A 27,489-nucleotide genomic window follows, 5' to 3' on the forward strand; every position below is an offset into this window, starting at 1 on the left:
CCTTGCTAGCTGTGCATTTGAGGCATAATCACAGATTAGGATATTGTAGCCTGTGATTTAATTCAGGGCTAATAGTTTCAGTCATTTTAGTCCTGAAAGGCAGTGTTTCCTCCAAGAACTAATGCTTTTATATACAGTATTCAACAAATAAGTTACATTATTATTCAATTGGACAATAAAAAGTATTATTTTAATGTAGAGGAAAACTGACTTAAATATGTACTTAAAAAGGGGGAGGTTTCCAGTGACATTTAAAACTATTTCATGCATTTTATCAGAGCTAATAAACAGCATAATCACAATATGCCATTGCCAAAGGCTACAGCTGGCTGTATTCATGGAATGACACATTTCTCTGTTTTGTTAGGAAGTCATCCAAGTAATAAAAAAATCTTGCAGTTTAAAATAGCTAAGGGAACAGAGATGTGGAATTATCTTTAATTACAGGACTTTATTCTAATTTTTCAATTCTAGGAATTAAGTCTGAAGTGTTCCTTAGTTTCCTGGAACCCTTTGATTCCTGAGTTAGGGAACTAGACGAGACAGTAGGGCCTCTCTGCAGCCATTCTGCACCAGCAGCCCCACCAGGAGACACACAGCGACCATTCTGCACCAGCAGCCCCACTGCACAGCGGCTCAGGGGGAGGAGTAATAAGATAGCACATCAGTTGAATTAAGGGAGGCCAGATTGTGCAAAGCCAGAGTGGAATTTAGCCAGGACACCTGGGTTAACACTCCCATCTAATGAGCAGTGCTACAGGATCATTAATGATGGCGTAGTCAGGGCCTTGGTCCAACATTTCAGCCGAACATCACATCACGTCTCCATCGTCTTCTCCCTCGCTGTGGGATCTGCAGATCAGCACTCAGCTTCCACACAGAGCACAACCACAGCGTGCCCGGGGGAGTGACAGCCTGGGCCTTTTGTCCTCAAAATTCCCCATCATTCCCATCACCTACGAAGATGGAGCACAGCGCAGTCAGGAACCCCTCCCCTCTCCCCCAGCCAACGTGTTCGTCAGGACATACATTGATCAGGGCTGCCGAGCCAGGAAAAATGTGAGGTTACCATGGAAACAGCAAATCTACCGAGTTTCACCCCCGGCCCGTGTGAGGGTTCCTGCAGATTCAATGCATAATTCATGCTGGCATTAAGATTGACAGAGTGCCTCTCTGCCAGCTCTCCACCACCCTTCTCTCTCTCCAGACACCTCCTAACCCTCCTTAAAACTGCTCTCGCTCCCAGGCGCCTCTCTCCCTTCCTCTCTGTCACAACACACAAATAGTATTTATTGAAATAATCACTCATGCAGTGGATGCTGTAATATCAGATCTCAAGAGATACTGTTTCGATGACCGAGAGATCACCGGCAGTGATGTGAATGAATTTCTAGGGCTGCACCTTTCTGGAGCGCACCTTTACACACTCCGGTCAACCGCGCCACCTAGCGGTAGCTTGTCTCAACGCTCTCTTCCACCTGTTCAGTCAAAAGTGTTTATAGGCACAGTCCTTTAATTCGTGCGTCCTTTGTGATGCTCCCAATTTTACCACAAAATAAAGAGAAGATGGTCTTTACGACGGGAGCTCATTCCCCCCAACTTTATTAAAAACATCTGATCGATATTAAGTGTAATCACTCAACTGTATTCTACAACAGTATATCATACGTTGTAAAACTGCATCGATTAACTTTCCCGTTAACAGCCAGCTAGATGCATTGATCGGTTGGAATTAATACGGACGTGTAGAATTTTATGGGATGATAATAATTATACTAGAGATAAATATAATTATTCCGGGAACATATTTTACTAACCACGTCACTACTATATCTCACATTTTCAATGCACCTCTCTCTTCTCTTTGAGGACCTGAGAAGAGAAGCTGCCCCATCAATGCCTGTAAGAAAAGAAAAAATATTAGGATTAAATTGCAATATTCCACTTGCGGTATTTCCTGTCAGAGGAATAAGTGACGTACACGTTTTATTTATTTAAATTGTATAAATCTGAGTCCTCTGCGAAAATGAGATTGTGTCCAATGACCTCCGCCACGGACGCCTTTTAAACAGGCTATGGGGGAGACAGCTGGTTTTCCCGGCTGGGTCCTGAGGAGCAGGAGCTGCGCAGGAGAGTTGCAGTGATGGCGGCGGAAGAGTGAGCGTGCAATGAGAGGTTAGTACCGGAATCTCGAGGTGTTCAGCTTAAATATCTTTCATTTTCTTTACGGCATATACAATGGTCACTGCAGACGTGTGTTTAACTTGCTCGTGTGTCGTGTTTGGTTATGCTCAAATATTTGCCCGAAATAATCCCAAACTACCCCTTTATGTTCAGTCAGAAACAAAAAGAAATGGGTTAGAAAGAGTGGTGTTTTTATTGAAAGCGGTAGCTTCGGTGTCGTTAAGGTACAGGTTGTATTTTTTCATCACCCACTGCTTGGAAGCAGCTCAAGTTGTCCGGTTTGAGAACAGGAGACCCGGAGGATCTGAACGTTTGTGTGCGCTGTCCGCGTTTAAAAACGGGTCTAATTTTATCTCGACGTCTAGCAGAGCACTGGCGGTCTGCAGATGTGGACGGGTCCCGGACTGACCTGCGAATAGTGTTCAAATTTGGGGTCAAACTTCGCACTTTAATCCTCGGCCTGAGCTGGGTGTTTAATGCCCCCCCGGGGGTAAGGCGGCGCAGCCGGGCGGTTCAGAGCCGTAACGTTGTCCTGTTTCTCTCCCGAGGCCTGACCTGATGCTCTTCAGAGCCCCACTGTCCCCTTGCACTCCGCGGTCGCAGCCGGTGGCGGGCGGTTCCTTCGGCGCTGGCCCGGTTCTGTGGACACTCGTTTCGGCCTCGGTGAGCGTGTCCGGCCCGAAGGGAGACGAGATGTACTGCCTTCAGTGGCTCCTGCCTGTCCTCCTCATCCCCAAACCCCTCAACCCGGCCCTGTGGTTCAGCCACTCCATGTTCATGGGCTTCTACCTGCTGAGCTTCCTTCTGGAGAGGAAGCCCTGCACCATCTGCGCCTTGGTCTTCCTCGCCGCCTTGTTCCTCATCTGCTACAGCTGCTGGGGCAACTGCTTCCTGTACCACTGCAGTGACTCCCCACTGCCCGAGTCTGCACACGACCCCGGCATTGTGGGCTCCTAGGGGGGGAGGTGACTCCCCAACACTGGGCTGCGCCCCCAGGCTGGAGGACCTCTTCTGACTTATTTCTGCCCGCTGGACACTGGATGGACTGTTCTCTCTCGCGCTGTGAATATCAAGATGTGTTGCTCAGAGCGGTCTGGTGCGTAAAGGCACCTTCCTGAACCTGCGGGCGGAAGACAAGGGGCCTGTCTTCTGCCCCATCTTCTTTTTAAATGAAAAAAGACTGGTCTGCCCAGGCTAGTGGAGCTACAATTTGCATGGGTTGTGTCCGAGTTGCTATTATTAATGTTTTTTTTGTGTTCTCCTGTAATGAGATGTTGATTTTTTTTTTCCCCCCTTTTTCGTTCAGGAGGTCTTGGTTAAAGCACCTATGCGGACTGTGTGGTTTTGATAAATAACAGAAAATGGAATATCAGCCACTAGTATTAAAGAGAATAGGGATGGGAGAAAAGCAGTTTACACAGTCATGGGCTGTGTCAGGTTGATTTCAGTGGATTTTAACCATCCATTAAAAAGTTAACAGAACATTTTTAATAGTTTACAATCCTTTTTTTGGACAAGGTTGGGCCTTTGACAAATTTTCTGGGTGAACCTGCTTTTTCGGTCAGTGCGATTGCTGAAAAGTGTAAATTCTATTAATCTTTTTGTCGGTGAATTGAATAAAGTTTATTTTTTGAAACCAGGAAGGGGCTATCTTGGGCGTGCGATGAAATGAGTGAGACAGTGAGCAGTCCCCTATTGAAAGTTGCTGTTCCCCATGGGGGTGCGGGGTGGAGTTTTTGGCAGGCCTCTGGTTTGGAAGCCAGGACTGGGGCAGCTGCTGTGCTTGAGTAAAGCAGCGAGGAAGAGCAGACGGCCAACTTGGTGAGCCAAGTAAAGGGCTTCCTGCTTTTCGGGACGTAGGGCTGAGAAATCAAGCCCTGGGGGTTTGAAAACGGCATCCGGGGACGGTATATGTACAGAGAAGCATTGATTTCCTGGTACTGCTTCCTGTTCTCTCACATTAGATTTAATTTTTTGAAAGTGCATATGTGTAATAAATGATATGTGGTGTTTAAGTTGTTGGGTTTGGGGGCAAGACGCCTAAGGCTGTAGTCTCACAGGTTTTATTTTTGTAAGCGTGAAGGGAGAGGTCGTTAAGTGGAGCTCATTTGTGGTGGGTTTTCCCCTCACTCTGCTTTTAAGAGTCACTTTTGAAGAAACCGTTTTCATATGGGTGGAGTATGTAATAAGATGTTTGCCATTACAACAGAGGTCACTGCACTGGTTTGCTAATGTGAAAGCTGAATGACTTTGTGTATCCCCCAGCCTTGTCTTGTCTCAGCTCGGAAGCTGTACCTTATTTAAATCGCTGTCTGCACTTTAATATCACACGGTTCAAAAAGCCAGCATTACAGAAGGGGAAATGCACTCATGGCATCTTGCACAGAACATGATCGTATTTTCAAGGGAAGCAGTTTGCTGTGGAGCTTCTGCTTCACTTGTGATTCCTGGGAGGGGCAGGATCCTGTCTCTTACTGAGGCATGCAGTGTGGATGTTAAACTCCCAATGGGTCTCTGATGGAAACGGTAGAATGAGCAGTACACGTGGTCTACAATCTTGTCTCTCACACTTGACGTCCCTTTGAACATTGTGGTATCGGTTCTAACCCCATGCTCAGCTCGGGTCTCTGGTTTGAGAGTGTAAAGTTAGATCATTGCCTTTTTTAACGTTGCCAATCCTTTGGTATCTTGAAAGCCTGTAGGAAGGCCAGGTCAGTCCACAACCGTCTGAAAGAGGAAAGAACATCTTCAAAAGTCAGGTGGCAAACTTAAAAAAAAAAAAAAGATTTCTGCCACAGTAAACTTTATTTTGTCTGATTCTTGCTTGGTTTGGCAACAGCTGGTAAGACCAATAAAATCGGTGGGGCTTGCTTTGTACAGGCAAGCTGCTGCCCTGTGTCATGTGACCTAGATCTTTCTATTTTCGCCTGGCTGGGCTGTTAAAATGTAACTAGAGCTTGTGGTATTTAATATGGGGAGTGACTGCAGGCATAATGTCAGCAGCCTTGACATCACACTCCCCCTGGAGCTCTATGTACAGAAATTTAGACTCACTTAAATACTAGAAATATTTGGCCTTGTACAGTATTTTACATTTACATAAGGCTGAAGACATAGTAATCTTTGTACTCCAATATTGGTTTAAAAAAAATAATGCATGATTTGCACAATTTGTGTAAAAGGTGCAAGAGTTACAAGTCATTTTTCAGCTAATTTAAGACCAGTGAGCCAATGATTTTTTTTCTACCTATCCACATTGGATGTAAGATTTTGGAACGCTTGGGTATTTCGGTTTCCTGGGCTGCTCATCAGGATTTTCTTCTTTGGTTGTGCTGTCTTGTACACAGAATTACATAGTAGGATCTACCCTGAAGAGTGGAGAAATTAGGTACTAGTCACTTGTCAGGATTTTAGTTTGCCTTACTGTATTAATTAAAGTAATCACCAGTGTTTAGAACAATAGTGCAATAATTAACATACCGATTTATAGTAGAAAACTATTAAAAAAGCAAAGTGTGATATTAATTTTTGTTTAACCTTTTGTGTTGATGCATTAGACATCCTCAGCCCTCCGATCAGTATCAACTGCCAGTGTCCTTTTCTATTACTTGGTGTTTCTTTCACTGTTTTTAAAAAAGGCCCTTTTATTTTCTAGTGTCTGCTGGTGCTTTTGATTGTGTTTTCTCATCGCTTCCAGCAGGAGCTCCTAAGGCTCTGCAAACTTTCCATGAACTTCTATTTTCCTGTGTTCCTGTGGTGTTGCGCCTCGGTGATGTACTAACCTGCTGCATGGTACAGTCTACACCCATACTCCGAAATAAATGGGTTTACAACGTTGATTTTTTTTTCTTGCTTCTGTTCAAACACATTTATTAACCTTTTTTATGTATTTTTAATTAAGTGAAAGGAGTGAGTATAACTGGAATACAGAGACAAAACTCTAATTTAGTGAGTCTTTATTATATTGCTGTTCTGACTGGTTTGGTTTCAACCAGGTGAGCAGACAATCCCATCTAGTGGCTGTGCAAGAGGTTTCTTTTGTAACCTCATAAGTAACTCGTATTTATACACTCATCAGTGAACAGGTGATGGAGTAGGCTAACAGTGCAAAGTTTACTGAGCTGCTCTGCTTCACTTGAACTTGAAGCAGAAACAGTGCCATGACTCCAGTGCTTAGATGCAGCTTGCAAAGACTTGTGGTGTTGTATAAGACGGTAGGAAAGGTTGAATGGTGTCTCTTTTGTAACCTGTTTTGCCCCTCTGGACGCTGGCTGCTAAGTGAACAGATCTCTCACCCAGGTGCTTCGTTGAAGACGTGTGGCTGGGTAGCATTTCCAGTCCACGGTGTGTGAAGGTGCTCTCCTGCAAGGGAGAAATTCTTCTGCTTTGTTGATTTTCCATGGGTCTGGGCTTCCTGGTAGGTGCCGCCTTGGTACAGCTGACCTGCAGCAGCTGCGTGTTCCTGTTGGCTGGAGCCGGGCAAGAGCAGGACGGCCTCTCTTGCCCCTGCCTGCACCAGCGTGAGCGTGTGATCTTTCAAACCCTTTCCCTAGACTAGCAGTCCTTCCCTTTCAGAATAGTCCGCTGTGAATGATACGGGCACATGTGTAAGTGCAGTTAACGCTGCAAAGAAAGGACGAAACGGAAAACAACTGCAAACACTTTCACTTTATGGAAAACTTCCCCAGATACACGGTTTGTATGGTGATATTAGAAACAAGCCTGTCAGTGCTCCAAATAGTATGAATTAGTGATAAACTGTGTGCTTGACCCTGAAACTAATTTTCATCTCATCCTATACAGGTACAGCAAGCCGTTAAAATATTTAACATGTATTTATGCAGGATAGATGTACAGCATGCATGGTTATGAAGCAAAGGAAAGCAGAGTGATAGAGCCTGTGTCACTTCCTTCCACTGATTGCGTTAATAACATATTGCGTCTCGGCTGCCTGTAATCTCGGCTTCGGGCAGCGGTTTTGCGTCAGGGTTTGTACAGGTAGGGGTGGCTAATGGGCGCTGCGAGGTGAACCACAGACACACTGGGCTGTTGGCATTTAGAGAAAATCGGCTTTCAGAATGGAGCATACAGGTCCTGCACAGTGTGTGGCCCTGTATGCCCCTTTACCAGCCCTCTCAAACACATCAGCTTGATTTTAAGACTACTATGAAATTAGATTTTTCTTAAGCCTATACGGCAGATAAACTCAAAAGTAACTTTTAATCTGTAAAGGAAAATCGATAATATAAATTGTTGTGTTTGCAGTGAATTCAGAATTTTCACAATAGCACCACTCTAGGATACCCTAGCTTGTGTACAGGTGGCTCCCACATGAATAGGAGAAGACTTTCCTTTCTACTTGCTTTCAAATAGCAATAAAGAAGATTTTTCCTGAGATTCTAAGGCAGGGATCTCTGGTCCTGGAGAGCCCAGCAGGGTCATCTAAAATCACCAGTTTGCAAAGGTCTTGAATGATTCCATCACCAGCAAAACCAGTTTGTGTCAGTGTTTATTGTGGGAAAAGTCTAAGTAATTTGCTGTCCTTGAGGACTAGAGGTCTCTTGGAACAGATGACCTGCTTGATTCATCACTAGCTCACAGGTGTTGTCAGTCTTTGAAAACAGGTGACCTATTAGCCTAACCCTGGAGGTTCAGGGTTGGAGACCCCCGCACTAACTTACTGTGAGAACTTTACGTGTGTTCCTGATGAAGCAAAGCCTTAAAGCCTGCATCCCCAATCCTTTAGCTGCTCTTCTGCTGAAAAGATGAGTCTGGCCATCGCTATTGGCTTTGCCATTATCTCTCCAGAGATCCCAACAGCCGAACAGGTGGAGCAGTGAAAAAAGGGCAGTTCATTTCTTGTCTTCCAGTAAAATCAGCACAGTATTGAATTAAAACTTCCTCTGTATGAAACATTTGCGTATAATATTCATAAAATATAAAATTAGCATTTATCAAATATATTCTTCAACGTACAACATTTTACAAAAAGCTTTATACATGGAGATTTTTTCCAGCTGCAGCTCCAACCTTTCCCACAATGCCTTGCTGTTCTTTCTGCTGTCTCTCTGTCTCCTGGGGCCTGGACTGGATAACCTTTGACCTCGGCCCAGGGGGTGAGAGGTTCGAATGCTCTGCCTGCACCCGAGCCAACCTGGTGCCTGCCAGTGGCCAGCCCTCATGTTTCTGCCCAAGCTGTGAGGACAGCCTCACAGTATTGTTATTTCTGTGTCCGCGTTCTGGAAGGCATCTTCCTGCAGCTCAAGGCAGATTTTGTCCATCCTCTGAAATGCAAGGTGGCCCTTTTTGCCTGTAAGGAAGACAGATGGGGATAGAAAGCAGTGAAAATCAGCCTGGGTGAAGGGTACCAGAACTGTCAAGCCCCTCTATATTGATAAGAATGCTGTCTAACTGTCAAAATTCTTCTGTTTTTGAAAGTCGCTCTGTTTCATGGTGGGAGTTGTGCAGCACAGATGCCTGTGTGTTGACGGTGCTCAGGCTTGATGACAGAGGCGTTGGTGCAGTTAGTGCCCTGTCTGCCTCTACTAGTCTGAGCTCTGGTGTTCCTTGGGACACCGATACCAGCCCTACCAGCAGCCCCAGGCACAGCAGGGATCAGTCCCGGAGAAGGGGCGGTGTGTCTGCAGGGTTGCTAGCTCTCTTCAAAGCAGCAGCACCTGAAGAGCTGGGAGAAGCTGTAAAATTGGCTCCTTTAAGTTGCGACTGAGCTGATTGAGGAGGCTCAGAGCTGAGCTGGAATGAAAACCTCCCGGAGCACCCCGCTCTTGTGGCCCGGCCGCTGGGTAATGATCAGGCCAGGCGGAGGGCTCGTCCCTTACCGAACGACAGCACTGCTTCGCGGGCCGCGTGTCGGACGTCCTCGTCGGCGCTGCGCCACAGGTCCGCGATCAGGTCCACGCTCTCCGCTGCCTGCGGGGCACCAGACAGGAAAAGATGCTGGAACGGTGTTTTCACCCAGGGAGGTAACTCTGCTACGCTAAAAGCATAGTGACGTATGGCAAAGCCCCAGGAACATTCTTGATAACAGAGAGACTAAAGCTGGAACCATCATTCTGTACCGCTAGGGTGGTACTGCCGTACTTCAAAACTCGTTCATCTGTGTCCAGAGGACAGGAAGGTAAAACCCCGCGGCGCTGTGCTCGGCGGCGGAGCTCACCTTCAGACACTTGAGAGCCAGGCACGCCACCTGCTGGCACCGCGGGCTGGGGTCCTTCAGGGCCTCTGTGTAGAACACGACAGCCTGCAGCGGAGCAGAGCACTCGGGGTTCAGTACTACTGTGGACAAACAACACTCACGGGACCCGTGGGGGATTATTTCTTAATGAAATGCTTAAAACGGAGGGGAATAGAGAGACCACGACACAACCAGGAATGTTTTGGTGTGTTACGAGCGTAAAGGGGCGCACAGGCCGAACGCAGCCCAACCCCGGAGAGTTGCCGTCTCCTGAAATCCGTCTGCCTCTCCTCCTGCTGGTCTCTGTCCCTCACGCCAACCCCTGCACAGAGCCAGAAGATCTCTCTGGCTTGAGCTTTCGTTCTTTCCCTCCCTGTGTTCCTGCTTCATGACAGAAGTATTCATGGGCGTGCCCACCCTTCGTCAGTACGGTGACATGTCCCCCTCTGTCTCGCTGGAGACCGGGGTTTGATTCTGCACAGGGCAGCTCTGCATTCTGAAAGGCTGTTCAGATCCAAGGGGAGACTGTTGTTCCCTTGAACGAGGCCCTTCACTTGAATCGTTCCGGGAGCCAGAACCCGCGAAGGGAGGCGTGAGTGAGGCTGCCTGGTGTCGGACGAGTACCTTTGCTCTGAAGCTCTTGCTTGCAGAGGCCTTGGACAGGCAGGACGTGGCGGCTTTGGCCACCCTGCTGTTGGCGTCGACCTGCAGGGCGGCCAGGAGCTGCAGCGTGCGCCCCAGGGGCTGGAGCTCCGCGATCCGCTTCCCGCGCAGCTTGTCCAGAGCCCGCCTCCTCCCGGGGCTCTCCAGGGCTCCGATCAGGGTCACTGAAACACAGCGCCCAGGGGCATCAGTGTGGCTCTGGGGTCACCCGCTGCACCACCCCACCCAGAACACGCACAGCTGCGACAGCACCCACACCACCAGGGCGTTCTTACTGCTGACCTGTCGCTATGAGTATGTTTTTGATCATTATTGCCGATACTGCTACTGTTCTACTTTTTGGCACCAGCAGTGACTCGTGATAATGCATTTTGTTTTATTATTTTCTGCTTGTTCATGTTGGTTTGGCCAGAACCAAGGAAAGCGGGATTAATCGTGTATCTGCTGCCGGTGCGTACCTTCGCTGGCGAGGTGGGAGAGGTGCTCCCCGAAGTCCGTGAGCCCACACCTGCTCAGGTAGCCGAAGAACTGGAACACGGTCACCTGGTCTGGGCAGCGCGGGGGGGCCGGGACCAGCCTGCAGCTGGACAGGACGAGCTGCAGCAGCTGGGCGAACACTGCAGGACAGGCAGCCCGTGAGCGTCTGCTCGGACCCCGACGGGCCTGCCGCGCCGCGGGGAGCAGAGACGCCCCGCCCGCGGTGCTGCGACCGAGACCCAGCAGCTTCCCGTGAGCCAATCGGAAACGGGTTCAGCTCGAGCCATTCTTGTGCACCTCTGATTGAGGGGACAGACTTTGGCAACATTCTCAATATGATGAAGTCTAAAATAGAGGCAGGTGTTGGCATTTTATGTTAACAATCAACCCAACCATACACAAAAATCTTTTAAAAGAAAAAGATACCACAATGGTAGGACCTCCCACGGAGAAAAACACAGAAAACTTTACACTCATCTCGTGCGCATCTGTGTGAATCTCTGCAGGTCCCCTGAAACAAGGGCACTGGGAGTGTGTAACCCAACCCTGAATATTTCAGTTTTGATGTGCCCCTCTTTGAGCCTCTCAGGGGGAGACCCACCCCTTCGCCCATGAGCCCGGATTTGCTGAGGATGGTACCTGTGTCCACCTGCCCAGGCTGCTTGGCTTTCAGTCTGTGGATGAATCTTTTCCTCAGCGTCTTCAGAAACGTCTCCGCAGGGCAGCAGAAGACTGAAGTGGTCTCGCTGCATTCGTCCCAGAAAGCCAGAAGTCCTTTGAGCCTCTGTGACTTGGGAACAACTGCAAGACGCGTGAAACAGGCTGTCAGAGCCGAGGCACAGGCCGAGATGAGGGAGTCATAGTATCCAGCTCCAAGAAGAGCTGAACCAACTTTCAAGATCACCAGTCCCAGTTAAAGGCGAGTGAATCAATTACAGACATTCTCAGTCCTAAAGCTGGAGAAGCTCCATGCCTGCTGGGTTTCTGCTCCAGCTGTGTTCTTAATCACAGATTGTTTATTTCAATTTGCTTTTTGAGGTTTTTTGAGGAGAGGCAGCATGAAGGCCTGTATGGTGAACCTGTGGAAAATAATGCACTCTAGAGAAATCTGAAACCAAGGACTGAGTGCAATAAAATGTTTAAACCAGCAAGCATATCAGTTAGCACTGGTGATAATGAGGCTGTAAGTACATTAAAAAAACAGCCAGCATCGTTGATTACCCAGATCCTGGACGGATAGCCACTGAGCTGCAATATGCTTCTGCGCCCCTAGAGGGCACTGTCTCAGCATTAAGCAGTTTTTATTGACACCAACAGTGACAGAAGGCACTATTTATATGAAGCACTATTATATGTATATACAATTTTATTTGAATAGTACTCTTCTATTAATTTCCTCTGTATTTCTAAATGGTCATAGTTATTGGAAACTATTTACATACTCACGTGCTATGGAGGTTTAGATATGACAAGGGATTTTTGGAAAAGCACAACACTGAATGGATACTTAAAATAATTTTATCTTAGATGCAGAGTCATGTGTACTTACTGTCTTTTGCTGAGTATAGCTCTGCATTCTTTCCTAGTGACAGCTTACTGACTTTCTCCAGCACATTGACTTGCAGAGAAAGCTCTTCCAGAATTTCTGCCTGGACCAGGGCTGAGTCCGATTGCTTCATTTGCTGAAATGACATTGAGAGAAATGAAGAGATGATGTGCACCACGACTGGAGGTCAGGGGTTTGCAGATTCATTCCAGTTAAATAGGATGTGAAATAACCAGTGTCACATAGTGTGTTCGCTTGATTGCTTATGTGGATCCTTTGACCTGTTTTATGATTAATAGTAGCATTACATATAATAATGACAGACTAAAGTTTGATTTCTGTGTGTAAAATTGAAGTCCTTTATTTTCTTGCGAAGCGGTTCTATCAGCAGAGGTTGAAAATTGTTCCATTAGGCGCCTCTACCAGCAGAGGCCGCTGTTCCCCCACACTGGGTCACTTTACTTAGACAAAGAAGCGTTTAATTTTCTGAAGTAAAGGCGAAAACTAAATGTTAGGACAAAGCAATCCTAGATTTCAACATGCCACTTTGAGAGTGGGACTGAAAGCACCTACCTTCAGAAGCTCGCTGCAGATCGAGAGATGAATTTCCAGAGCCTGATCTAAGCCAAAGTTCCCCGTGGTGAAGGGCGTGACCTCTGGTTTGCTGGTGGAAGCGGTATCCTGGTGGAGCAGCCCCAGGCTCCTTAGAGTGCTCTCCCGGAACGTGCTGATCCTGAAAGGCAGGCGTGATCCCTGTAAAAACACGGCCCTGTGCAGGGCTCGGCAGTCTCCTGCCCACAGCTCTGTCCTCCTCTCCAGCAGCAACCAGGGCAGACAAGCTGATTTAACCTTTGCGTTTCTTTTGCTCAACTGATACTAATAAAAAGTAGAAGGCTGCTGGCCTGTCTGTACACACCCTGTGTCCCCCTGCCTCAGGCTGCCCAGACACGACAGCTCGTCCGCGCTGAAGTCTGTGCACAGGAAGTCGAAGCTCCCCAGCACCTCCTCCACGGCCAGGGTCTCAGTGGAGGACGTCTTGTGCAGGTAGAGATCGTTCTGTAAGACGAGAAGTCGGGACACGGCAACACGGTTATCACAGGACCCGTTAGTCACGGCACGTGGTCGCATGAACAGCCTGGGCTGAATGCTGCTCTGCACATGTTATCTGCCTCTCCGGACACGCATCTCGAAGGGCGGCTGAGCCAAGTTCGATGCCATTTCAGAAGTGAAAGGAATGTCTCTCGAATGCTGCCTTGACAAGCCAAAGCGTGTCCTGCTCCTCTGGGCAGTGATTACTGCCTGAGTGTGCACGTGGAGCGGTGTGAGAAGGAGCAGGCCGACAGCGCGATCGTCACCTTCAGTATGTCCCCGAGGTGCAGGATCAGGCTCTCCAGCCGCTGCAGCTCCCTCTCTCCGCGGCCCTGGCTTTTCACCGCCGCGTCCAGCTCCAGCAGCAGCTGCCCGATGCGCAGGGCCAGGCGCCTCCGCTGGCGCCGGTCCTCAGCTGGGGTCCGCCGGGGCGCGTCCAGCCCGGCTGGGGGGTCCGAATCCAGACTGCCCCCTTTGGCCAGGTCCCTGACAGGAGGCAGGTCTCCATTCTGCTTCAGGATGTCCGGGGTGCCGTACCTGTGCTGGGGCAGGGGGGAGCCCGCGGGGAGGGGCGTGTCTTCCGCCTGCTCTTGGGGGACACCTGGGGCCACAGGAGCTCCGTCCTCAGCGGCCTGGGGCTCGTCTCCCCCGAGCACAGGGGACTGGGAGCCCTGCGAGGTGTCCGTCAGGTAGCTCAACAGCGACACCCCTCGAGACTCCTGGGAGCTGAGGGCGAAGGAGTTCTCTGGGTCCTGAAGCCTCCTGGCCACGGACTGGAAGAGAGAGACTCATGAGAGCTTGTGAACATGCAAGACCTTTTTTTTTTTTGCTAAATGTCACCAGTGTTGCACTAGAAGATTTTTGGCTCTTTTCTGTCTGGTTTTCTTCCCAGCCGAGATCTTGGTAATTTAATTGACCCCTTAATTTGTTCATCCACTCAAGTACAGAATTCATTTTCTGCTTAAATCATTGAAAAGGTCTTGACAAGGCATTATTCTTCGATACATCTGTGAATGAGTTAATTATTAGTTAGTGATTAGTTAGTGCCCTGTTGAACTTAAAGTGTAACCAATTTAGAGACACTGAGATATCTTCAGCAATGAAGATGTGTCTATTTTCTTGCTTATTTTATTCAGGTTAATTATGACTGACGTGGCATTACTGTGACCTTGTGGGTGAGCCAGGATTTCACAAGGTCACACAGCGAAATGCTGCTGCAGCACTCGAGAAACGTCCCTTTTCCGTTCTGCTCCACGCTCTTCCCCTGATCAAACCCTGCGCTGAAGAATGGCTTCCTGAAGCAGACACTCACAATGAAGTACTTCTCCGTGAAGCTGGGGGTGCTGGGTGGAGTCCAGCTGTACAGCGACCCCTTCCGACTGGGAACAGACAGCTTGCTGGTGGAGGTGCTCATGGGCCTGGTCTCTCCGCTGTCAAAGGGGCTGGAGGGGCAGAGGCAGGTGTTAGAGTGAACACTCCCAGTGAACAGCAGTCTGATCCTTTCTGTGCTTAACAGGCTGCAGGCACTCGCTTCTAAGGCAACAGCAGGCTGCGCAGGCAGACACCTGGAGTTAGAACACAAGAGCAGCCGCAAGCGGGGGGGGCCATGTGGTCCAGCCGGGCTGCTGGGTGGTCAGGAGGATCTCGTCCTGCTGGTTCCTGGAACCAGGCTGGGTATCGGCTTCAAGAGCACGGCTGGGCAGGCTGCCATCTGGGTTAAAGAGGTGCCTCCTGTTCTTTGTCTTAAGTTAAGTGTCATTCAGATAGATGCCCACGTATCACCCTTCTGCTTCATCAACTATAAACAGTGTTGCTTGTTTTTATTACAGACTACACCACAGTACATTCTAAGGCGTCATTTTGAAGCTGGTTTAATTATAATCATCCTGCTTTTAGGTGTTTGATTTGATTCTGAAGTTGTTTAGCTGTCAGCTTGGCTTTGGGGATGTTTTGTTTCTCAGGCAGCTGCAGGGAAAGTCATGCGTGCAGAGAACAAAACTAGCCCACCGCCCTGGACCCATGTCACCTGGTTCCTCATGGAGGTTTTCCTTGTGCTTTGTTTGCCTGGTGCTGATTAGGACACTGTAATCGATTTTCCATTTAATTAAAGCAGAGGGTCGGGAGTGTTTGCTGCATGATGACAGCCAGGGAGATTTAATCTGGATGAGTCTTGACTGCAAGTGAGTCAGAGGGCACTGGAATGGCAGCTGCTGTATACTGGAGTACCAGCGCTGCTTGTAGAGTAGCAGAGTGGACCCTGCACCCTTGTAACTGAGGTCATGCTCTTTTTAGCTAACTTTGCTCATAAAACTGAAACTCAGAAAGCACCCTCCACCTGGGGTCTGTAAACTCCTCACCAGCAACTTTTATTGAGCGCAGGCCAGATGCCCTCCTTGGGTTTTCAGAGCAGAGCTGTAACACCACACTGGCCGAGACACACCCACCAGAAAACACACAGGTCCCTCCAACACGAGAATGAATGGACAAAGGGCTTCCTTCCCTCCTGCTCTCTCTTTCTGCATTGTCAGTGGTTGAAATGATGTCAACTGTTCAGTTTCTGTGTCTGATCTTTATTGTTTTTAACCAAAGTCTACCAGTGTTTTCCTGTAGTTCCCTGAGCATGATATGGTTTGTTGGTTAGTTGTAACCTAACCTGGACCTTAAACCTCACGCTAAGCATTGCTATAATGTCAAACCAAACTAAACCCCAGTCTAACTTTAAACCCGAACCCAATTGCTAACCTGAAACTTGCAGGAGCAGAACAAGTTGCATCTGGGCAGGTTTTAGGTTAGCAGAATGGCACTCTGTGATTCAGTCAGGGTGAAGATGTGATACTCACTCCCACATCACCTCCATCTGCAGTTTGATCGTGCCCAGCTCCGTGATGTCCACCACCATGATGTGTGGCCTGGCCTGGAAGAAGTCCAAGCTCTCACAAGTCACGACCCCCACCAGCACTGAGCCCAGCCCTTTCACCTCGGTTACCTGGGAAACAGAGGTCAGAGGTCATCCGACAGCACAGGTGGGCCTGCAGCAAGCCATGCCTGATACACAGAGGGTGCAGTCACTGGCTTCACTCTCAGGCAGCAATGGCAGTATCTCCAAGTTTGAAAAAGTCGGGTTGTTGCAATCTGTCTGAGTCTGTCTGATGTTGACCATCAGTGTTGGTCAACGGAGGTTTACAAGGCTGTGAAGTGTAGGAGTTTAGACAAAGGTCTAAGCTCTAGTACATGATGGATTGACTCTGCATTCAATCACTCACCTTTATCTCAAAGTTCTCCTGTATGTGAGGGAGGAACACCATCTCTTCCTCATCCCAGGACTGTCTGTCATCTGCCTCAATCTTCCCCTTCAGCTTCCACCTCTGCCTGCCCAGCCTGATCAGCACCTGGAGTTCAGGGCAGACAGGTTGTCTGATCAAGCCCTTTGCTTTAGACTACGGGTGTCGCACTCCCCAAGGGCCTAGAGGCATCTGGTCAGTGGTTCAAGTATCTATAAAACACCGTAATTTATCTACAATACATGTTCAAGCCTGCCTGTATTAACAATTGAACTGTCAATTAAATAATTAGACTGACTACATAACTGAAAACATAAAGTCCTTCCTTAGGCTAATCTGCGTGTGTCCTCTTCAGTCTTGTGTGAGGGAGTTGAGCCATTCAGTCCCAGAAACAGCACAACGAGGGAAAGACCCACCTCGTACTGATCCCCTGGGCAAAGACGCGCAAACCCAATCAGCCCTGCAAATGGGACAGAGACGCAGAACAACAATGTGAAATTAATACATCTCATCTTCTTTAAATCAATCAAAGTGCAATAGAATATCAAAATGCCAAAAATGCCATAAGAGTTATTTCAGTAGTGGACTCTGATGGCAGTAAAGAGCCCTGACTTAGCCAACAGACCCTTAAATCAAATGTCTGCTCGGAAACCAGACATTCTGCAGACAGAAAGAGCCATGTTCCTCGCTGGCTCGACTCCGAGTACCTTTCATCTTTATGTGAAGCTCTCCTAAGAGAAGCTCAAGTTCTCCTTCCATCATGAACATGTCCTGAAAGAAAGGAAAGACCATCAACGAGATCATGCAAGGGCTGATTCAATAAACAACCCGCCCCCTCTGCTGCTCATAAACCAAACTCCGAGCAGACAGGCCAACAGTGCCCACCCGCCAGTCTGGAGGAGCCCCCGTGTCCCGCTTTTCCATTGCACTTCCTGCCCAGACTGGAACCCCCGGAGCCCCGGAAGGACGAGCTCTTCCCGGGACCTGAGCTGTGTTAAGGCTCGTGCTTCAGCCGGCGGATGGCGCCCCCTACCTCCAGACACTGGCGCTGGCTCCTGCCCAGCTGCAGCAGGCTCTCGCGGGACGCCCTGGTGGAGGGCGACAGGGCGAAGGCTCTCTTCATGTTGGCGGCGCCGGTGCACAGCCGCCACTGGATGGCGTAGGCCTCGTGCAGCTCCTCCACCTGCGGCACAGAGCGCGGGGACACACTTTACTCCGCCGGTACCGGGGCGTACTGCGGCAAACTACAGGGTACATCCTTCACAGAACTGTCTGCAACCAGCACTGCAGGCTCAGTCGGACTCTCAAACTGCTCACTTGAAAAGTCAAGTTAAAGGTGAGGTAACCCCCAAGACAAACCGACGGCCGCTCGGATGCTGCAAGACTCGCTTGCTCACGTGAGAGCGTTTGTATAGGAGTGTCAATGTGAGGAAACGTCCCCTCGTAGTGACTCCAGATAGACCCTGGGATCATCACCCACAATGTCAACAACAGACATTTCTTACAAACCCACTGGTGTATTGAAGACCTGAGCCAGGATCCATGGGACGTGCACACAAATACAGGAATACAAACGGGACTGTCATGAATACTCTAGAAAACTTGTCACATTCTGAAATACATTCAGTATCTTAGAGGAAGCTCTGTGCTGAGCAGCAGCTTGTCGAGATTTACGTACTACGTGCAAAGCCTTTGGGGAAACGTGCTTTCAGCTACCTTGCTGATGTGGAACTCCAGCCGTCGAATGTACCTCTCCAGCGCTCTGATTTCCTTCATCAAGAAACAAAAGAGGGCGTCTTACAAAGTGAGCAACCACTGCTGACATTTCCGAAGGACTGCCGTGGCCATGTGGCACAGCATTCCAAAGATCTCCAGAGCAGGTCACAAGTCCAAGGGATGACAATTTAGATCCACAGGTCCACATTCATAACAATGCCACATTTGTGGTAATGACATTTATTACTTGAAGTGCTTGAATTGATTTATAATTGCATCACACGGAGAAAAGCCATCTAATTTATTTTTAATTAACTTCTCTCCACAATCTGATTTCCATCTTTCAATGAAGCAAGAGTGCCTGTATCAAGGATTAGCTTATTGTAACTGTGTTAAATATAATTCAGGTTAATAAGATTCATTATAAAATCAATAAATGAATTCAATTGGTATTTAACTCCATCTAAATGAAATGGCATTATATATTTTGCTTACTAAATTCAGTTGTGAACACAATTAGAATACTAAATTATTTTATTAAAGAAAAGAGACAAAGGCGGTGAATGTCATACCTTACCTTTTCTAGGTCATACAGGAACGCCTGTAATTACAAAAACAAGATGATTACAGATTGTCACACCAATCCATTCAGGCAGCCATTGTAAAATATCTCATGACTACACATGAGGATAACGAACTTATAAGGGCAGAAAATCTTATTACATTAAGTACACCATTTGACTGCCTAACCTGAAACATACAGTTCTGTGAATAAGGCATGTAGCTGAGGCCTGAAGAGAAGCCTGTGCGATTCTCCAAGTGCTGGCCAGCAGGTCCTTGGGAGCTACTCACACTGGTAACCTCAAAAACCCCCAAGACATGTCAGCCCCCAGACCCCCACCTCAAGACTTAAGATCATGGCCAGACCTAGTGAGGTGCTTGTCTCGACTGCGGCTCCTGTGCATGTTTACCAGTCTGGAGATCCTTTTGCTGTCCCGCTGCTGAGCAGTCAGGAAGTCCAGCTCTGCCTGGTGCCCCTCCAGGTACTCCCTGCAAAGCAGACAGCAGCACCCCGTTAGCCAGAGCAGCAGGAACACACTTGGTATACTGGCCGCAGGATTGGGGCCCCTGCCTCTGGCCTGTCATGCCCAGAGGCTGTGTCACATAATTGTTCCCACTTCCAGCCCACTTTTCTAGGATCGCCTTCTGCTGAGAGGATGGGGAGATCTGGAGATCGGCCTGATCAGGCAGGGATCGGTGATGGATGTCACTGTGCAATGCCTTCTGCTGACAGACTCTATTCGCTTGGCTTGGGCACGACAGCGTGACTCATAGCATTGAGCAGCAAACCCTTCCTCCCTAGCTCTCCAAAGAGGAAACTGTCTGTATTCACTTCCCAATGTTGTGCATCCTCCTTCTGGTGCCTGTTTCACGTCAGTGCTGAGATTGGCTTGTGAGGTGCAGCAGCAGCCTTGGTCTCATTAGACGAGGTGAGAAGAGCTGCTCTGCAGCCCCCTGGGTCTCACGGCAGGACGCCTCCCCCGGATCTGTGCTGAGCTGTTGAGGAGCAGCTGTTCAAGGTTCTCCTGCGCCATTGTGCTGTCAGGACGTCCACGAGTCTTTGATTAGCAGCACAGTCAACACAGTGTAACGGGTGTGTGGAGATGCTGGATAGTAAGAGTCTCGTACATCAGCCTGGGATAAAGACTGACGTTAACATCAACACCTGGTTACACTGGCTAACTGTGGCATGCAATCATGGAGCTACAGAACCCTTCCCTTTTCTTGTCATTTTACACATCCCAGCCGACCTTTTCCTTTCTCCATCGATTTTTGAGCTCCGGGTCATTGCCTAGGTGACAGCGTTGTGGACTGTGTGTCTCTGCAGGCTGCAGGACTGCAGTGCCTGACGAGTCCTCTGCCTCACCGCAGTGCGTGAAGACTTTGAGTATGAGACATCAGCTGTCAGGGAGGCTACAGCAGATGGAGAAATCGCAGTGTGATCACAGTACTAGCAGGGTGAAGCACCTCAGAGGACATTTCTAAAGCTTTTAAACTGCAGGATTTTTATATGCAGTGTCTTGAATTACTTCCTGAATTTCAATTGCTGATTCATCAGAATTGCAAAAAATGAAAAGGCTACCCAGAATGAAATGGTATTCTGTTTCACTTTCAAGAAATAGTGCACGTTCTTGGAGCACTTCCTAGGAGAGTGTTTCACACTTTCTCAAACGAGCAGTCAGAAGTCTTCCATCTGTTTGCTGGCTGGAGCTGTCGTGAACTCAGAAACCTCGGACTGTTTTCATGTACAGTATCTCATCTCATCTTCTGCTAGGGATAAGAATTTGACTGTATATTTTTCTAGCTGCTTGAATTTATACAGGATCATTAGCTTCCAGCACAAAGAGCTCTCCAGGATTCCTTTCATGTTAAACTTTAGTATCATGTTCTCCAAGCGACGAGTGGGATAGTGTGACGCAGTGTGTACAAACTGTTAAACACTCTTTGATATCTGTTTAAACTCGCTGCTCCAAGCCATTCCTTTCTGTCCACATCCGTCTCAGATTCCCAACAATAATACTCTCCCCCCAGGTCAGCTGATGGCTGGCCACTGACACTCTAAATAATCCTCCCAGGATAGAAGCAACAAACATGTCTAACCTGTGCCAGAACTGTGGCATCTTCCCACTGTTCCCGCCTGTGTGGGTACCCAGATGAGCAGATATCCGTGGAATCCGTCTGGGAGTCTGGGGGCAGGGTGAGGGGGCTGGTGCAGTATGACTGGGGGGGGTTGGGGCAGATGTCTCATGGCACTGCTCCCCAGACACAACTCAGGAAGAAGAAACGTCATGAAGCGATCAGGCCGCCTACACTGCCACAGAGTGACTCATTAGTCTTCTCAGAGTCCTGGTGCATGGCCTCAGGAACGTTTACTGTTTCCTTTCCCACATGCCTTTCAGCACACCGCTGGGCTCTTCCACACTTTTACCATGGTGTGCCATGGACCACTCCTGCTCTTGAGGCAGTGTACTGCACCAGTCCCCATGACCCCTGGCTGCTGTGCTCGTGTCCCGCCTGGGTCAGGACCTGCTTGTGTTCACACTGCAGAGCTCTGGGGCTGCTCGGTTCGCCCCCGGCTGTTCTCGACATGACTGCAGGGCAGGCGGTGCTTACTCACTTCAGCCCCCTCCGCAGTGTCTGGAAGACCCTCTCCACCTGCTCTGGCTGAGACGCCACCGGGCTCCTGGAAGAGTGGGGCATTCTGGGAGACTTCCCTGAGAAGCCTCTGGACCTCACTGAGCTCCGCACAGAGGACACCCTGCAGAGAGACAGGAGACACCAAAGAACGCCCACTCTTCAGAAGAACTAGATGGGGCGAATGGCCTCCTCTCATTTGTCTCATTTGTAACCACTTCTAATGTTTCTAATGTTCAAACCTACACAGGCCATGGACCCTGAGGAACAGGAGCAATTACTCTTCTGCTCAGGAACTCGGGGTTCTTTGCTTGTGCATCCTGGCATGATTTCGAGGAGCTGTTCTCCTCCACACGGTGCTCATCTGAGTCTTAGCAGCTCCTAAGTGTCACTGTGTGGGTACAACCACCACATGATTATCCTGTTTGTAGTAGAAATGATTCAGCCTTGAAATACCTATAATCTAAGTGCAGGGATTTGAGCACTGCTTAAAATACTGAGACAATGCCTGTGTTCCAGACTTCTCATTGCCATTAATAGCCTGTTGGATTTCTGACGATGGCATTTTGCATCCACTTCCACTGTCTTTAGGGTATTACAGCCTGTCATCTGAATTTTTGTTTGTGTGAGCGGTACGTATTTTCTACTACAGCCTCCATGTCAGTGGGGCTTGAGAACTGCAATTAGGCCATCCTTCATAGCTATTAAGGTGGAAGCTGTAAAGTGCAAGCTTGCTCTTCTGCACAGAGGGGACAATGAAGCTGAACGCTCACAATGGGATTCATTCCTCTAATGTCAGTGCTTTGTATTTACAGTCAGTGCAGCAGAAGTGAAGGGATTACTGGTTTCTTGTCTATCCCAGTTGTCATCCACACACTGTCTGCTGAAGCAAACTGAGGCATTTACTCGGGACTGGTTAAAATGTTCTAACCCCAGAGTCCTGGCTAAATTCCACTCTGGGTCTGGCGCACAATCTGACCTCCCGGAAATCCCCCTTATTGAACTGGTGAAGTAGTTTCAGAGGGGTTTGGGATCTTTTGAGATGAATAGCTCTCTATAAATGTCATTTATGCATTAATTTTAGTATTATGTGTTTCGCAACAGAGAAGAAAGAGGCTATGGGTGAACTTCCCACAGGGCATCAGTTAAGGAGGGCGGATCTCTTATTCGATAAGCTGGCATAAAGCAGCTTCGTGTGGCACCTCGTAGTGACTGGCTGTGGCTTCGAACAGGCTGCACAGCCCGCTGCTCTCTGCCTGCCTGGCTCCAGCCCCCCGGCTGTGTGTCTGAGACAGCTGCTGTCTCTCTCGTCGCCACACCAGTCCACAGACAGGGGAAGAGCAGGCCGCCGTCTCCGGTGTGGCCAGTGCTGGCCAGCCAGGGGGCGCCACCCCTCCTTCCCTCACGCAGCCGCCTGACTGGTGCCCCCTCCTGGGTCAAACCAGCTGAAGGCGCTTCCACAACCCGCAGGACTGCTCTGCTGCTGGCGGGGGTCCGGTGGGCGGCCTCACCGTGCGTGGCGGCTGAGAGGGGTCCCGAATCCCGCGAAGGAGCGGCTCCTCCTGACACCTTCGCCCTCAGCCGGGCTCTCGAACCGCAGCTTCACCGACATCCCGCTGCTGCCCGGGGGGACCCTGCAGCAGACAGAGCGTCTGTGAGGACACACAGGCGGCCATCTTTCACAGCCGGGATGGACAGAAGCCCTGCTGGGGCTCGGCTCGACGGTGCTTCTGCCCCTGTGGCAGGGTATCCCGCAGAAAGCACCCCAAAGCGAAGCCGCAGGTGTGCTGCAGAAGCACAGCGCAGCCCAGGGCTGCCCGCAGGGCCGGCACCTCTGCTCCTGGCACAAGGGCACGGGGGCATCAGGTGGGAGCTGGTTCTCAGCAAGCGTTTCGCAGTACAGCAAACTGAGTCTTGTTCAGATCAGCTTCGGAGGTTAAAAAAATAAAACCGGGCAAAGCTGGCTGAGATGCTTACAGCGGTGGGGTGAAAGTGCTTTAAGGAGCGGGCAGGTGGACACGCTGGAGACTGGGTCCCTGATTCTTCAGAAACAGCCTTTTGGTTAATGTAGCAGCGTTTGACCTGGGGGGTGATTTCTAAAAGCGAGGAGAGGATTTCTGTATTATTCCCAAAATGCATTTCATTTCAACAGGATGGCAACATTTTTCTACCTAAACAAACCAGTGGAGACATTATCTGTCTCGTTTCTGTGTGAAAACTGGGCTTCTCTGTGCACAAGATCTGGACTTCAGGCGGTTTTGAAATATAATCAAACTCTTGCTAACAGGGCTTCTGCTGGAGCTGCACACTGTGTGTCTGTGGGAGAGGCACCGGGGGGACAGGGGTAGCCCAGCCCAGGATGGGGAAATGTCTAATTACAAACCCAGAAAGAGATGTTTCTCTCCAGGCCGTAACTCATGTCACTGCGGCTCGTGGGGGACTGGCCGCCCGGAGAAATTCAGTCATCTTGGTTTCTAGCCGGAACAACGAGGAGACGCTGTGCGGTCTGTCTATGGCAGGGCTGTAATTTAGACTAAAAACCAAACAAAAGAGATTCTGAAGTTTTTGTCTCTTTTGCACGCTTGATTTTGAAAGCATCCTACTGAATAAAAAAGGTCACTTAATAGAGTAGAAGAGTTCCTGACGTTAACACCCCTGTGGTTCTACCAGAAGGCTCCCCTCTTCTTCTCTTTTAGTGAAGATGTTTTCCAGCAGAATCTGGCTGCAGGTCTCCCCTCTTCCCTGAATCACACCTGTGCAGGAAGTGGGGTGCTATTGGGGTGCTCTCCAGTGCGCTGAGTGAACAGGGAATCCTGGGAAAGCGCAGAGGCACACTGGGGTGTTGCAGTCAAACTGAATGCTCACTCCAAGCATGCCAACAGCAAGAGAAATACTGCACCACGTTACCATGGTAAACACAGCCGGAGTGTGACTGTTCACAGTCATTTACCCACATTGTAAAAACACTTGTAAGAAAGTGACCTGTAATGTTTTATTTTAAGAGATTAGTGCAGGCAGCTGCACGGGATCGAGTAGAAGATAATCTCACGCTGGAAGTGGAAAACCAAACCTTCACACCCGAAGAAGGATCAACAGCCGAAACTTTGTTCTTTTTTGTCCCACTTCTGAGTGTGGGATTAACCTCTACGTGCTCTTGGATTTAATTTTACTCCTCGCTAGTCCCTGTGATATTCTGCAGGTTTCTGTGTGTGTGTTGTGAAATTCATTATTATTTTTGCTTCTCTTCGCTGACGGATCTGTGTTTTTGGTCTGGACTTGGCAGCGGCTGGTGAAATAAATCTCGGCAGGCGTTAATGGAGAGGCGGTTTCCTCTGGCAGCTCCCGGCTGACCTCTTGATGAAGGGGCTGTCCGGGACAGACCTGGGGCCAGGGTTTCGATCAGCTGGCTCCTGCTGTAAATATTTACCCCTCCCAGTTAAACAGCACTGAGGAGGAGAGCCGTTACCCTGCCTGGAGAGCCCAGGTCCTGCGCAAATTACACAAATGTGCAGCAGCCAGGAGTAATAAAACTGAAATTTATTGGGGAGTAGTGTTAGTGGGATTTTAATTTAGCATAATGGCTTTTTGCAGATGTAGAAATGTGATTCTGCCTGTTCCACAAGGCCCTCAATGTTTGTGAATTACAGACACAGACATCTCCAAGCACAGCCCATGAAGGCAGAAACCTTTGCTTTGCTAGGGCCAGATGTCTCCTGCATTTCCTTTCCTCGTTTTCTCATCTCTTTCCATCTGATTCTTTTAACTGACCCCCTTCCCTTCTATTTCCAAAGTAATTATTTAAGAAACTGTAAAAGGGACAAGTATTTTTTTTTCAATTACTTGTCATTCAAATGAATTAACTTGTTGCTCTAAAATTACAGAATTACAGCTGTGACAAGAGAAGGTTGTGAGATCTGGGGCTCCCGGTCAGCTAAGTCTGCTAACAATGGATATTTGGAAAATACTCCTCATGCTACACAAATCCCCAGTTTGGGTTTTAATTGGAATGAGATGATAAAGGGAATCATTAACATGATACATATTGCTTGCACTGCCAGTGAAATATAAACAAGTTGCACTTTTCAGTGAACGTATAGTAAGACATTTTCTGCGCTTACAGTGTCTGTATGTGGCTGTACAGCATGTGGCAGGGCAGAGTTAAACAATTATTCTTTAGTTTTGTTAACATCTCTGAAGCCTTGACACTTTATTAACTTTTATTCAGAGACTATAACATAATTGGTCTCCACCATTGTGCTTCAGACTGCACCCCCTGCCAGTGCAAATATTAGCTCAGGGACCTCATCCAGTTAGTAAAACTGCTTTCGAACCATTGTCTGGCTCAGGAGAGAAGGAAAAATTGGAGGAATTACAACCTCTTCCAAGCTTGGCGATCTGTTTGTTATTTTTAATGATTTGAACAAGAAAAATCACCCTTATCATCATATTATACACATTTCCTTCTCGGCTTGGTTAAGCATGGCTCGTAACAGGCAGTGTGAGTGATCAAACTCCAGCAGCACAAAATGAGCAAGGCTTCAGGGCAGGCTGGGACCTGGCACTGGGGAGAAGACCCCTGCAGGCCCCTCCTCACTGAAGGGAGCAGCCCTGACTGGGAGATAAATCTGTGTGACACAGCACCCAGAGACACAGCTGGATCTGATAGCCAGGCTGCCGTCACACAGAGTCGTGCCCAAGACTGGTATCAGCACCCAGGGCGTGAAGCTGTGTGGGGGGTGGGGGCGCTGGTAACTCCGTTTGGGCTGGTCGGAAGGGGATGGTCACCTTAACGAGGCAAAGGCTCTGCAGTCCAGACCAGAGGAGATGGGCTACGACCCCACCAGCTCAAGAAGAGCCCGAGAGGACGAACAGGCTTAATGAAATAAGAGCTGTGAAGGCTGGAACACAGAGCACACAGGCCACTCCCCCACGCCTCTCTCTGTGTCAGGATCGCTATCTTCCTCGCTTATTTTCCTTCCCTGCCCCTTTTTTTTTCCAAAGGATGGAGCCGCATGTTTTTAATTTAGAACAGATTCTGAAAATAGCTGACATTTTTGCTGTCGTGCAGGAAGCGTTAGCGCAGGGTCTCCGGGGGCTGTGCTGCGATAACAATCGCCCAGGGCAGAGTGTCAGGGCTCACCCGCCGTGCTGCTGCTCTGTGCGCCATCAGGCCCTGGGGTCTCGGGGACGAGTGACCCCCAGCAACCGCAGGCCCGCCTTGTCAGCTGCGTGGGCCGACACTTTACAGCTTCTCTGGGTAAATGATACTTTAAGCAAGCTCGAAAATATTGATTGGTATTTTCTGCAAACGCAGGGGTTAATAGTCTGATTCCGTATGCAAAGTATTTAGAGCACATCAGCTTTGCACTTGTCAAGCGAGACAAAACTGACATCACATTGTGTTATAGCGTACATTCTGATTGACACGAGCTTCATGATGCAAAATTTAATCAGAGCCAATTTCTTCCGTGTGCTGTAATTAGTATCATGGAGGAGGCCCTGAAGAGATTGAGAAAAGCCTCTGTCCTGAACATGTGACACACGATCTCTCTTTCTCAGCACATCATAGCCCAACCCTGCAGCCTAGAACAGGCCCATCTATGTAGCTCTTCTTCTGCAGCTTGGGGTCTAGGGTCATGGGGTGAACGTCCTAGAATAGGAGCTTTTCGCTATGAATGCAGGCTTAGTAAATATGAACGGAAGAACAGATGAACTTAAACTCTGAACGCAAACTTGGTCAGATTGCTGAGTTAAACAGAACAGGGCCCTCATCAGGAGGCAGGTGCAGTCCAGAGTTTGCAGAGTGGGGGGTCTCCCAGGTTCCTGTTCTGCTCAAGGTCCACATCAGCCTCACAGTTTACCCCAGTGGGCTCCGGGGCAGCCCTGCGTACCGAGGGTCCTGAATCCTGCTCCTTCCTAATCAGTGTCGGGTGTGCAGGAGGTTCGCTTTGATTCGAGCCCCTCAAACAACCCGGAGTGCTGCAGAGTCCCAGGCTGCCCCCTGTCACCTCTGACCCAGGCTGTGCTTGAGCCAGGAGACAGCAGGGTGTCCGAGTGTGAGCGGCGCTCCCGGCCCTGTGCAACAAGCACAGGCAAAGGCCTGGGTGTGAAATTAGCATTTTGCGCTTACAAATTCTTTGATT

General features: G+C 49.0%; 2 protein-coding genes and 1 long non-coding RNA gene across 5 annotated transcripts in view; 1 reads left to right on the forward strand and 2 right to left on the reverse strand.

Annotated features, from left to right (window-relative positions):
• Positions 1-206: 206 nt before the first annotated feature.
• LOC107079616 (uncharacterized) lies at positions 207-2,736 on the reverse strand. The gene is made up of 3 exons (XR_001480568.2): positions 2,594-2,736; positions 1,839-1,900; positions 207-956 (listed from the first exon to the last, which is right to left on the reverse strand). It is a non-coding gene; the product is annotated as an uncharacterized lncRNA (long non-coding RNA).
• A 6-nt stretch (positions 2,737-2,742) lies between these two features.
• blcap (bladder cancer associated protein) lies at positions 2,743-6,021 on the forward strand. The gene has a single exon (XM_015365171.2). The coding sequence runs from the start codon at positions 2,743-2,745 to the stop codon at positions 3,139-3,141; it is 399 nt and encodes a 132-aa protein (XP_015220657.1). The 3' UTR covers positions 3,142-6,021.
• Positions 6,022-6,833: 812 nt separating this feature from the next.
• The window catches only part of ripor3 (RIPOR family member 3), a 30,682-nt gene continuing 10,026 nt past the window's right edge, over positions 6,834-27,489 (reverse strand). The window contains exons 2-22 of one of the 3 annotated variants that reach the window (XM_006639747.3): positions 22,858-22,980; positions 21,330-21,470; positions 19,123-19,201; positions 18,729-18,752; positions 18,152-18,205; positions 17,469-17,618; positions 17,143-17,206; positions 16,852-16,895; positions 16,418-16,543; positions 15,995-16,140; positions 14,467-14,596; positions 13,421-13,927; positions 12,982-13,121; positions 12,639-12,798; positions 12,069-12,201; positions 11,159-11,320; positions 10,501-10,659; positions 10,004-10,206; positions 9,362-9,445; positions 9,024-9,114; positions 6,834-8,494 (exon numbers count right to left, since the gene is read on the reverse strand). In XM_006639747.3, coding sequence (XP_006639810.2) covers positions 8,394-8,494; positions 9,024-9,114; positions 9,362-9,445; positions 10,004-10,206; positions 10,501-10,659; positions 11,159-11,320; positions 12,069-12,201; positions 12,639-12,798; positions 12,982-13,121; positions 13,421-13,927; positions 14,467-14,596; positions 15,995-16,140; positions 16,418-16,543; positions 16,852-16,895; positions 17,143-17,206; positions 17,469-17,618; positions 18,152-18,205; positions 18,729-18,752; positions 19,123-19,201; positions 21,330-21,470; positions 22,858-22,958 — 2,799 coding nt within the window. In that variant the 5' untranslated portion in view covers positions 22,959-22,980 and the 3' untranslated portion in view covers positions 6,834-8,393. Of the gene's footprint in view, positions 8,495-9,023; positions 9,115-9,361; positions 9,446-10,003; positions 10,207-10,500; positions 10,660-11,158; positions 11,321-12,068; positions 12,202-12,638; positions 12,799-12,981; positions 13,122-13,420; positions 13,928-14,466; positions 14,597-15,994; positions 16,141-16,417; positions 16,544-16,851; positions 16,896-17,142; positions 17,207-17,468; positions 17,619-18,151; positions 18,206-18,728; positions 18,753-19,122; positions 19,202-20,812; positions 20,895-21,329; positions 21,471-22,857; positions 22,981-27,489 lie in introns of those variants that run through there. The other 2 variants (XM_069179312.1, XM_015365169.2) reach the window with 2 other exon arrangements.

The sequence above is a fragment of the Lepisosteus oculatus genome, chromosome 16 (genome assembly GCF_040954835.1).
Source record: "Lepisosteus oculatus isolate fLepOcu1 chromosome 16, fLepOcu1.hap2, whole genome shotgun sequence".
Lineage (NCBI taxonomy): Eukaryota > Metazoa > Chordata > Actinopteri > Semionotiformes > Lepisosteidae > Lepisosteus > Lepisosteus oculatus.

What these genes read in the sequence shown, in the direction of transcription:
- blcap (XM_015365171.2), top strand. Translation starts at nt 2,743, where the DNA reads ATGCTCTTCAGAGCCCCACTGTCCCCTTGCACTCCGCGGTCGCAGCCG.